This window comes from Scatophagus argus, chromosome 12, assembly GCF_020382885.2.
Source record: "Scatophagus argus isolate fScaArg1 chromosome 12, fScaArg1.pri, whole genome shotgun sequence".
NCBI classification, from domain to species: Eukaryota; Metazoa; Chordata; class Actinopteri; family Scatophagidae; genus Scatophagus; species Scatophagus argus.
Window position 1 is genome coordinate 472,501 of NC_058504.1, and position 11,856 is coordinate 484,356.

General features: G+C 42.8%; 1 protein-coding gene across 1 annotated transcript in view; it reads left to right on the forward strand.

Moving 5' to 3' along the window:
- mtnr1al (melatonin receptor type 1A like) overlaps positions 1 to 815 on the forward strand; it is a 13,375-nt gene extending 12,560 nt beyond the window's left edge. Inside the window, exon 2 of the mRNA XM_046406839.1 lies at positions 1 to 815. This exon is cut by the window's left edge and continues 241 nt beyond it. Within this exon, the coding sequence (XP_046262795.1) occupies positions 1 to 529 (529 nt within the window). The 3' untranslated portion in view covers positions 530 to 815.
- Positions 816 to 11,856: the final 11,041 nt, after the last annotated feature.

Consider the following 11,856-nt stretch of genomic DNA (forward strand, 5'->3'; position numbering starts at 1 on the left):
CAACACCATGTGCTACGTCGTGCTCGTATGGGCGCTCACCATCCTCGCCATTGTGCCGAACTGGTTTGTGGAGTCGCTGCAGTACGACCCGCGGGTGTACTCCTGCACCTTCGCGCAGTCGGTCAGCTCGCTGTACACCATCACGGTGGTGGTGGTGCACTTCATCCTGCCCATCGGCATCGTCACCTACTGTTACCTGCGCATCTGGATCCTCGTGATCCGGGTGAGGCGGAGGGTCAAGCCGGACTCGCGGCCAAAGATCAAGCCGCATGACATGCGCAACTTCCTCACCATGTTCGTGGTGTTCGTGCTGTTCGCCGTCTGCTGGGCGCCGCTGAACCTGATCGGCCTGGCAGTGGCGCTGGACTCCAGATTGAGCCAATCAATACCGGAGTGGCTGTTCACAGCAAGCTACTTCATGGCGTACTTCAACAGCTGCCTCAATGCCGTCGTCTACGGCGTCCTGAACCACAACTTCAGGAAGGAGTACAAGAGGATCGTCTTGATCATCTTCAAGTTTCACTGCTGAGATGACGCGCCAATGGGAGGGCAGAGGCAGAGAGTGGGGGTCATTTTTAACTGGCGTGACAGGAAAAAGCTATTAAAAGCAACAAAAGACAGAAACAGAAGAAGTTGACGTTGATGAAGTGTGGAAAACAGTGCAAATGAAAGGGAAAGGAAACAAATAAAGATACTGTAGAAAGGAGGAAGATTTTGTATGAGAGAGAAGAACTTACGTTAATAGCTGGAGGTGTGGAGGGAGGGTAAAAAGAAATAAATGATGCCACACTGAGCGTTATCAGTGTTGCCTTCAGGGACATCGAAAGACTTAAAAAATACGAGAGGCAGATACCAGTAAGCTGGGGAGTAATTTTTATCTTAGTAAGGTGTTTTATCATGACTTTCTTCTGTCATGAAGTCATGAAATACTGTTCAACTGCAAACATAAGTTATTGGTTTTGACGTTATACTTCAGTTTGATGTTGAATTCTTCAAACAATCCTGTCATTCATTTTGATGCAGAAAATCCGCCATGAACTCCTTTTAAGACAGAAATACTGTGAAACTATGATGTTTTAAGAGAGAAGGTAAATCTGACTGATGCTGCTCTGAGTGATTTTCCAGTTATATTGTACAGAATAACCAACTGGTGCTTTATGGGAATATTAAGTTAAGACTTAAGACTTTTGAGATGAGAAATGATTAAGGTTGCTTCAGACCTGACAGTCAGTCTTCTTGGAGATAATCCTGTTGTTTATAGTCATTATTTTCATATTCTAAAGCTGACTTTAAGGGTTTTTCAAGCCAAACTCACTGGGACAAAGAAAGAAAAATACAAAACGGGTTGATGGAGGAGAAAGACTGAATATAGGCTCAGCAAAATCAGTGGCGTGTGACCAGATTTGAGCCTGACTTTAAATGAGCTTTTATAACATTCCCACTCCCAGTAACCAGGTGAGTGACCGGTGTAGCATCTACCTCACAATCATCGAGACTGTCTGAAATCCTTTGTCAGTCTGGACTTCCTGGGTTGTAACTGATTGCCTCACTCACATCAAGCGGTTTATGGATGCATAATATATAATACAGTATTGGGACAGCTGACCTTCACACCAACAGGGACTTTAATGACGTCTCATTGTAAACACACAGACAGCTTTGCAGCTCTAACAGCTTCCACTCTTCTGTGAAGGCTTTCCACAACATGTTGGAGTGTTTCTGTATGGTGTAGTTTAGGCACACCTGAGGGGAAGAAAGGCTCCGACGGATGATTTAATATTCCACAGCTCCATTAAGATTTGTTGTGTCACAACTTGAAGACGTTCTCCTTCGTCTCGAAACATATTTTGTAAATTGCAATCATGTGTTCTGCTGAAAATGTACAAAGTGTCCACACCAGCATTTGCCTGCACTTAAAAGTGCATACCGCCCCCACTGTTCTGGCTAATGTAGATGCTACACTCGTGAAGTAAGCAAAAACAATTTGGCTCATATTATCGGCTCGAATTGTCGGTTATAATTTCATTTTGCAGGTAATATTAAACTGCCCGTTACCCAGCTGACAATTTGCTGTACCTGTCCAGTATGTATTGTGCATCCCTAAGCGTTTGTGTGCAGTTGTATTTTTGGTCTGAAGGTGGCATGAATATTAACAACATGTCGCACACTGAAGGAAGAATGAGAGTCTGTTATTATTGTAATTAACTTTAAACAGTTTTCCGTGTGGTGGCGGGGGAGGGGGACCCCTTGTTAGAGAGTTGAACCTCAACTTTTAGTGCCAACGTTTGGGAGAGAGACTTGGAAAGATAAAGACTTTGTTCCACCTTTACAGGTGAAAGCTGTTGAGTCTTTTTACCCTCTGGGACTGTCTCACCTGTTTACATCAAGGGTTTCTTCGGTTTGGGACGAGGACAGGTGGGACGAACCTGTTTTAACCCACTCAGGCGATGTGGGCATGTTTTCTCACAAGTGGACCGGATGAGTCTGTGTGTAGGACACTTAAATGAACCAAACCAGACTTGTGAAAAAAGAGAAAACAGACACAAAACTGTGAATTTCAGTTGTCAGAACACACAAAAACACATCAGTGTTCACACTGGGTCCAGTTCCCATGTGGCATAACCCCCCCAGGCAATGACCATATTTATTTTACGTCTCAATATCAAAACATGAGACTGGCACCCAAAAAGAGACATGAAATGAGTCGTTAAGTCCTGGATGTTCTGAACAGTTTTCTGACCACATCACTGTGTTTCACACTCCTGGAAGGTGGAAGAGGATTGTTGCGTATGGCTATACAGGGTGCAGCTGCTGTGATGATCTGCCTGCGCTTCAGTCTTATTTTAATGAGCTCACAGTGTGTATGTGTGTATGTGTGTGTGTTTGTGTGTGTCTTGTTTCAGCTGTTGTGCTATAACATTGTTGTTTCTAAACCCAAGCAAGGTCTTTAACAGGAAATTCAAAGAGTAACTACACCCCAAAACCACTTTATTCTGCTGAAAATCAATTTTAGTCGTGTCACTGATCGATTCAGGACCAAATCTTGATATTTTAGTGCAAAGTATTCGAATTTTACGTTTTGTATTAAAAATATGCATAGCAACTGCCCTCTACAGGTTGAAACCTGCTATTGCAATTGAATTTTGTGGTTGGTTTTCCTGCAGGCAGGTGACGTGTTTGGTGGCAGCTTACATCATCAACCGTCCCCACCCCTCTGAGCAGATTGCATGGATTTGTTAGTGATCATTAAGTAGGTTAGTTAGTAATTTTAGACAGTTGGTTGGTTGTTAGATTTTTTTTTTTTTTATGATTTTAGTAGTTGTAGGTTAGCTGAAGCTTGCAGTTTAACTTTGTGTGTTTTGGAGATGTTTGATTTAGTGTCAGTTAGTTTTAGTTTTAGTATTTATTAGCTAGTGGCCAGAAACGCTTAGCAGTCTGTAAAAACACCACCTGACTGCACAGCCTTCCAGCACACCTGGAAATTAGTTGGGAATATTTGTGTGAATCGGGCCTACTCGACCTTGATTAAGGCGTGTTTTAGAAACGCCCACCCCTGCCACCCGCCCTGCTCACGTTGATACTGTCACGTTCCAGAGGCGTTTTTTGAATTTTCAGGACAGAGGAATTTAAAGCTAAGACTCTGGGGTTTGGTTACTCTTTAAAGTGAAGGACTCCTCTGTTCTTCAGCTCAGTATCAACTGGACATCCAGTCAGAGGAGGTGCTGGTTTGAGGATTTTGTTTTTGTTCGCCAAACTAAACTCACCGGCTGCTAGCTGTGTCCTCATACTTCCTCATGAGGACCTTCCTCATACTCACAACAAACCTCATGTATCTCATGACACTTTCCAGTTGGAGCAGGTCGAGACCAAACTCTTTAATTAAATTGTAATACACAGAACCCAACATTCCCAACATTCAAGTTTGGCATTTCATTAACTGAAAGCAACAGTATGACGTTCTGAGAAATTTGTTTATTTCCTCTCTTGACGAGAGTTAGATGAGTAGATCGATGCCCATCAAGCTGGGAGGTTACGTTAGCTTAGCTTAGCATAAAGACTGGCAACTGAGGAAAACAACTAGTCTGTCGCTGCCCAGAGTTTCCCAAAATATCAAACTTTTTGACAAGTTTTCATATGTAGCCCAGTTCTGATCACTCACAAATGAAAACCCTGTCTGCTGAATAGTAACAGTATGAGCCACACCTGCCCCACATTCAGGTTTTCAAATACGGCAGCACTTTTTGGCGATTCTCCTGTCCTGACATTGACAAAGAGCAGCTTCAGTGGGGTTGTGGGTTGCCAGGTTGTGGGGACAGATGGGTTGAAATTGTATGCAGTGTGTGGACTGTGTTTTAAGTTGTTTTTCACAGACGATCTGGCAACTTACCAAAATTTATGGATCCGTGTTTGATGATTATTCATGATAAACTTTGAGGGTCATGCAGATTTCTGGAAAAAATAACAAAAAGACGACCCTGAAATACGAGTGAAACCTGTTGGCAGGTCTGTGGTCTGTGACTCCAAGTTTCTCTACAAATAAAAGAATGAATGGAAGAGAAAAAGCCCAGCGCTCCAGTGCACACAGATGTGCATTTACATCCACACGAGCTCGAGTTAGAAACTCAACCTGCAGTGACGCCTGGTTGGAACGACCTGGTGAGGACAGGAGCACATGTAATTGGCCCACTGAGGCTTCGAAATGGGCCGACCTTTTAGCTGTAAGTTGTGTAAATCAAATGTTTGCTTTTTCTTCTTCTTTTTCTTTAAGTGCTAAAAGTCAATGCAACGAACTGAGCTTGTTGTTGTTTGTGTGTTTAGGTCAGCTTTAAAAAAAGAAAACCTAAAAAAAACAAATGTCTGTGTCGGCCCGTCGGAAGCCAACAGTAATGAGAATGTACCTGTTTTCCTTTCTGCTGTTTTGCACATCGCCATGGAGAATGTGTTTCCTCTGAATGTCTGTAATGTTGATGAGAACAAAATAAACCAAGCCCTGCAAAACTTCTTAATAAAAGAGTGTTCACAGTGAGCCGCTGCCTTTGTCTCTCCCTTACTCTCCACTGTTTCCAGCTCTGTATGTGTTTACTGCAGGGCACGTGAAAAACATGTTCTTGTAAATGATTTATCAGTGTTTGTCAAACAAACACGTCCTGACTGGTTCTCAAATCTGTCAGCTCACTTTGGATGTGTTGCGAATTTGGTGAGTTAAGTGAGTTAACAGCAAGTGGGGAGGAAACAGCAAAATGGGGATATGCATTCTTAAAATGTACGTGAATGATACTGACAAGATTTGTTGAGATGTAAGCATTAAGTTAAAGCACAGGATGCATTACGTTACTGCTGCGCTGAAGTCTGGAGGCACTTTGCCTGTCAACAATAGAGAGACAAAGTCCCCTTCCAGCAGACCTTATTTCCACAAAAACCATATAAAGTAGTTCATGGTGAGAGAGGTGAGTTAGTGATTATGGCTGCATTCCAATAGTAAAACAATTAATCCTTTCCCCCTGACCTCAGTGGAAAATGTCATGAGGTCAAGGACAGATGTGAAGGAGAAATTCATAAGGATGTACGAAAGGAAAGCTGTTGTGGTCAGCGGTCTTTTCATACATATAAACCATACACTATGTAGACAAAAGTACTGGGACACCTGACTGCTGGCCCTCCATGACCCGGACCTGGATGAGCAGTGGAAAATGGTAGAGGTAGGTAGAGGCGAGGTCAAAAACAGACTTCTTAATAACTTTTTTAGAATTGGGTGGAGGCATAGTTCTAGAGAAATGGAAACAATGATTTGACTTTGGATGCAACTTGTGTTTTTTCTTTCAGAAGACAAACCCCTGCAGACGCTTTATCAATTTTCATGGATTTTTCTGTGAATTATCACAGTACAACAACATGTTGGAGTGTTTCTGTGGGAATTTGTGCCCATTCATGCAGTAGAGCATTTGTGAGGTCACACACTGATGTTGGACCAAAAGGCCTGGCTCACAGTCTCCGTTCCAGTTCATCCCAAAGGTGTTGGATGGGGTTGAGGTCATTAAACATTAACATTTTCTTTCATGGGAAGAAAGGTGCTGAACCCAACCCCTGAAAAACAGCCTCATAAAGAGGGAACATGCTTTAACTTTAAACTGACAGTACATGTTTTACTGTCCTGGGCTAAGAGCTGACCTTAGGATAACTTATCCCCCTTTCACACAGACATTGTGTGCTCAGGGTTAACCATAGCCCCGGGCCATACGGTTCACACTGCACTTCTCGCCCTATGTTTACTTTAGCCCAGTTTCACTCTGGCATCTTTTAACCCTGTGTTGACTCCGTTTTCATCCTTCATACATGGGGCTAGCCCTGCTCTGGGCCAGCAAGTCCAAGGCTAAAGTCAGAGTTGGCCTACTTTGGATGTGCCAGGAATGTGTCACTATGAAAAACAGCTCCATTATTAGTCTGGGAATTAGCAGTTTAAACACTGACACCCTGAGCGCATGGAGCAGTGATCATTAAGGTCAGCACCTGTTTGTTATTGATCCACAGTGCTAAATTGACTGTTAAATTTCACCAAAGTTGATTAAAAAACCCAAAAATCTTGTCATGCTTTCGATGTAGTTGTGATGTCTATGTAACAAAGTGGGAAGGAGGTTTAGGAGGAGGTGACAGGAACTGACAGGTATAAAACATCCCAAGCAGTTGCTTTCATGTTGCATAAAGACCCACAGTTAGAAGACTGCCTGCCTCCCCTGGGTTGTCTCCAGTGTAAATATATTGGAATTTTTAATCAAGTATGTCTGAATTATTGTACTCTTACATGACAGAGTCAGGTTATTGACAGCTGAATAATTACTGCAAGATTTCCAGTAGCTACAACATGTTCATCATCCATATGTTCCTGCTGCTCATCAATTACAGAGGAACTGGCTGTTTAGCTCCTGGCGAGCCACCCAGTGTTTCTGAAGAGACGATCATCCCCTTCCACAGAAGATACACATTATTACCTGCTCGGCTCGCCTCTCTCACAGCTTTGAAATGGAAAACGTCTTTGTGAAGATGAGGAGTAAGAGCAGGGAATCCTTTAAGCCCAGAGTGCACAGGAAGCTCGGTGAAAGGTGGTGCAGCTGCGTATTCCCGACAGTGCTGAGGGAGCGGCCTGCTCTCCAAACTTCAAAACACAAGGCTTCATCTGTGACACCACCCAACACATTTTCAACAGTCTCGAGGTATCAGGAGGAGCTACACTCACTCTTACAAGCATTAGTTCAGTTTACTAAAAGCCTGAAGTGGAGCAATGTCTTGGTCAGTGTTTTACAGTCATGTCTCTTACAATCTCATAAAATGTTGGGAATAAATGCATGTGCACTGCATCCTGCTAAAATGCAGGATTGTGGGCCTATCAATTAGAAAGGAGACAAAGTCAGTTTAACTGTTCATTGGTGTAAGCTGCCCAGATGGTACAAAAAGTAGCTCAGTTCATCACAGCCCACCCAATCTGGCCAAAAAAGCATGAAAAACATCAAAACATGATGAAGTGGCTAAACATGTTGGTTGGATTTGCTGTTAAGTGTAAGCTAACCACATTCGCTAAGAAAACAAAGCTAACAGATGCTATAGTAAACTTATTCTGGAGAAAATCTGAGCTTTGAGTGGAGCATTTCTTCAGGTTGACGACAGACATGCAGGTGGTTCAGTTTGTCTGGTCTCTCGAGAGTCCCACGAGGACAACACTTGGCTTAGTCAATAGCCACAATCCGTAAGGAGGCAGATGGCTGCTGTCCCAAGGTTTGTGCCTGCTAAAAGCCAGTTTTTCCTCTCCGCTGTCGCCAAGCATTCGTCCGCGGGGGAACGTTGGGTGGCTCTTTCATGAACTTTTAAGTCTTTTCTGTCATTTTAGCTGAAAAAGAGCTGTAATCTATTTAGAAAAGGGGAGAACCTCTGCGATGCTGGCAGTATAATCAACCCCCGCAGCAAGAAGCCAGAGGGAAACCCAAACCAATAAAACAACACCATGTTCATTCCAAAGGCGTTTTCACCAGTGTAAAGCTAAATGCAGGCATGTACCCAGTTTGTACTGACTGGCTCATCTAAAATGCATGGTGCTGTCGTTGGAAATCGTCGGTGGACATCAGAGACTCCTCTGCTCCCACTTGGCTTTATGTAATTTCATCTCTGGCTGCCTGTAAGTGCAGCGTGGAGCTTCATGGAGGAAAATTAGCCCCAGCAGACCTTTTTCTCTCCTTCACAATCCAATCGGCCTCCCTCTCATTTGTATCAATTAGGCAGCAAACAGGATTACTCGGGCAGCTTGTGCATCGAATGTTTAAAAGCAGTTTGCAATTCATGGACACTGAGAAGACAAATACGATCCAAACCTCAGAGCTTCAAGGTCCTTTAATCTCTGCTTGGAGTCGTACTCCAAGCTGACAAAAACTGACAGAATATTATTTCATTTTCAGCTGCTGCTGACAGCATCAAACCTCAGGACATATTTAACATAATGTGTTATACAAGGACCAAGATCGCAGTCTGAAATGCTCTGAGGCCGCCCGTGACCGGTTGAAGCCTTGGAAAACTGAAGACGGCAACAAGTCCAGTCCTGAAGCCAAGCATGTGTTTTCGTCATTTTTTTCTCAAGTTGTATTTATCAAATGTTATTATTTATTGAGCTTTTGTTCAGTGTTTTTTTTTTCCAATAGCAAAAGGCTCAGCACAACATTGATCTGTGAGAAATTAAACATATCAACAGCAGCAATGCAATGAGCTTTTTGACAATAAAAATGAAACCCCAGATAGGACATGTAACAGTTTAGTAAGCTACAAGACTGTAGCCATGGCCATCAGCATTAAAAAATGAATGAATCTAATTGTTTATTGTATTACACTGCTCTGCTTTTTCTTTTTTATCTTCTCTTTTTTCATTGCATGTAGTGGCAGAAACCAGGGATGAATAAAGTACAACCACAGACGTAATCATACAGAAAACAGAAGTCGGTGCTCTGTTTGTTGTTATTACAATAATACTAAATGACCCGAGAGTTAATGTACGCGGCTGCCTGCTCCCTTGCATTCTTTAATTTTTGTCTCTGTCAATATACCAGGGGACAATCTAAACATATTTGCAAAGAGGGAGGACAGGACCAGAGACCATGAGCGCAGGACCCAGCTGAGGCACAAAGGTGACATTTGCAAATGGTGCAGGATTTTAAATTATGACAGATGACTAACACGGTTTCATCTGATATCTTCTTTGCGTGGTCTCATCGCAAGTCCCATTTGTCCTCATCATCATTTACACCCAGCTCGCTCTCGAATGTCCATGCAACACCCTGCACACTGAGCACATCATTCTTGCTTACAGAAACACAGAAACAAGTTATGGATTTCTTTAGAGACCCTAACTGCTCTGCTGCTGATGTCGTAGCATCGATGTTGTCTTTCTGCTTGTGTATCTGAGAACAGTACGACTGCAAAGACTGGTCAAACAGCAACAGGGATGCACACGTTCTCTTTTTTCCTCCAGAGACGTCCGAGTTGTTCTTCATGAATTCATCCCACTGGATCAGGCGGCAGCATGTGAATTGGTTGTTAATCCAGTGCAGACCCTGAATAAATTAGTACAATCTTTGTTTGACCCTTGAACTGTGAGGTAACACAAAAAGGTTTATCCACCTGCTGACCATTTGCACTGTTTACCTCACCGACTTGCACAACACTTCCACCCTGCACTGCCTCACCTTTGGACTACCTCCAGAACCATATTTATTTTATTTTATTTACTTATCTTAATTTATTTTGTTTTACCTTATTCTATTTTATTCTACTATTATATGTTACTCTTTCTTGCATTCTATGTGTGCACCAATCACCAAGTCAAATTCCTAGTAATGCGAAACCTCTTCACTTACGTGGCAATTAAGACGATTCTGATTCTGATGCTGATTCTCATAAAGGTGAGTCACATTTGTCTTTTAACTGCATTGTTTTTGTATTTTGTCTTTTTTGTCAAATGAATCACACTCAGGATCTAGATTATTTACATCACGTTACCAGGAGTGTGTAATTAACAAGATAAAAGTACTTTAGTACTTACAGAAAAAACAGACTTCAAAAGGTGCAAGTATAAAACTAAACTACAGACAAAACAATAACAAGACGCAACATACTAACAAGACAGCATACAAACCTATCATCCCTATATCCCAGACATCCACAGGATAAACAAATCAAAAGATAAAAACAACAACAGTAATAGTGACATTAGTGGGAGAGCAAACAAAATAAATAAATAAATGGGGGTAATTATGTTGGAGCAGATGAAAAGTCATGCTCAAAGTAGGAAATAAAAGGCTGCCAAACCTCATGCTAACCTTTAGTGTTGCCCTGCAGAGTAAATCTAAGATGTTCTAATCTGAGGTGTGCCATCACCTCCTCTATCCATCGTTTGTGGGATGGTGGAGTTGCTTTAATCCAGTTAAACAGAATCAGTTTTCTGGCTAACAGCATAGACAACACTATTGTTTTCTTTTGAGAGATTGTTAGTCGTGCCTCCCCTGGTGTCACACCAAAAATGGCTGTTAGAGGATTGGGCTTTATGTATTTACTATGAATGGATGACAAAGTCCTAAAGATTTTGGTCCAGAACTCTTCCAGACTGGGAGCAAGACCAAAACATGTGACATACGTTGGCTGGCCCCTGTTTGCATCTTGGGCACGTTGGATCAGCCCCCTGACCACTTCTTCCCTGATCAGTTTGTCCCTTGATAGATGGAGTCTGTGTAACACTTTAAATGATATTAACCAGTGTCTAACGCATATAGAGGAAGTATGTATTAGTTCCACACGTCTCCAGTCAACATCGGATATGTCCAATTGTAACTCTTCCTCCCATTTCCTTTTTATATGATCAAGCAATGGGGAGGCCACCCTCTGGATACTCACACAGAGCATGGAAACCATCCCTTTAAGAGTCGGATTCATGTCCAATAGCTCATCCAGCCACCCACCTTGTGGCGATGTGAGGGATGAGGAGAATGTCTTTTAGTATCCGAAGTATCCGAAGTGATTTGTCTTTGAGCGGAATCCATATTCTTTCTCCAGCTGAGCAGCAGACATGAATACACCTTCTTTGAAAAGATTTTTAACACATTCCACCCCAGCTCGAAACCATTCCCTAAATGCTGTTCCCCCAAAGGCCGGGGAAAACAAATGATTGCCATAGACAGGAGGAGATAGGAGGATGCTTCTATTTCTAAAATGAGTTCTGAATTGTCAGCAAATTTTGATAGAGTCCCTCACAACTGGGTTGTTTGTATAAAGGTGCTAGACGCATATCTTTCCATATGTACCCACACTGGAGTTTCATCATCATCTAACTGGCGTCTGTGCTGCAATAAAGTCAGTCCTGAAGACCCCAAGACAACTAAACATGCTCTTCGGGGCGCGTGCAGAGCGAGACCTCGTGGCTGTTATGAAGCAGCTCGTGACCACTCGCCGTGTTCGTCTTCATCCGTGACCTACACAGGATGGGTTTTTTTAACACGTTAGCTTCTGTTTCAAGGTCATCTGTGCCCTGCTGCTGCAGCTCGTGGAAAATAAATGGCCTTTAAGCCTACTCAGCTGCAGGAGAGCCTTGTCCTCGGATGGTCCTTGTACGACCTGATGGAGGTGGTGGGAATACGTCTGGAGAAAGCCATGGTTTATATCAGAACTGCTTCTGGCGGAGGAAGCTGTCCCAGCCTGGACAGCTTTCTGACCTCTCAGTGACTCCAAGGAAATTATCCACCAGCGTCGCAATGCAGGACTGTTTCTTCTTTGACTTTAACCTAAAACCTGAACTAAAAAAGTGGAAATAAACAGTGAAGGACACCAGGA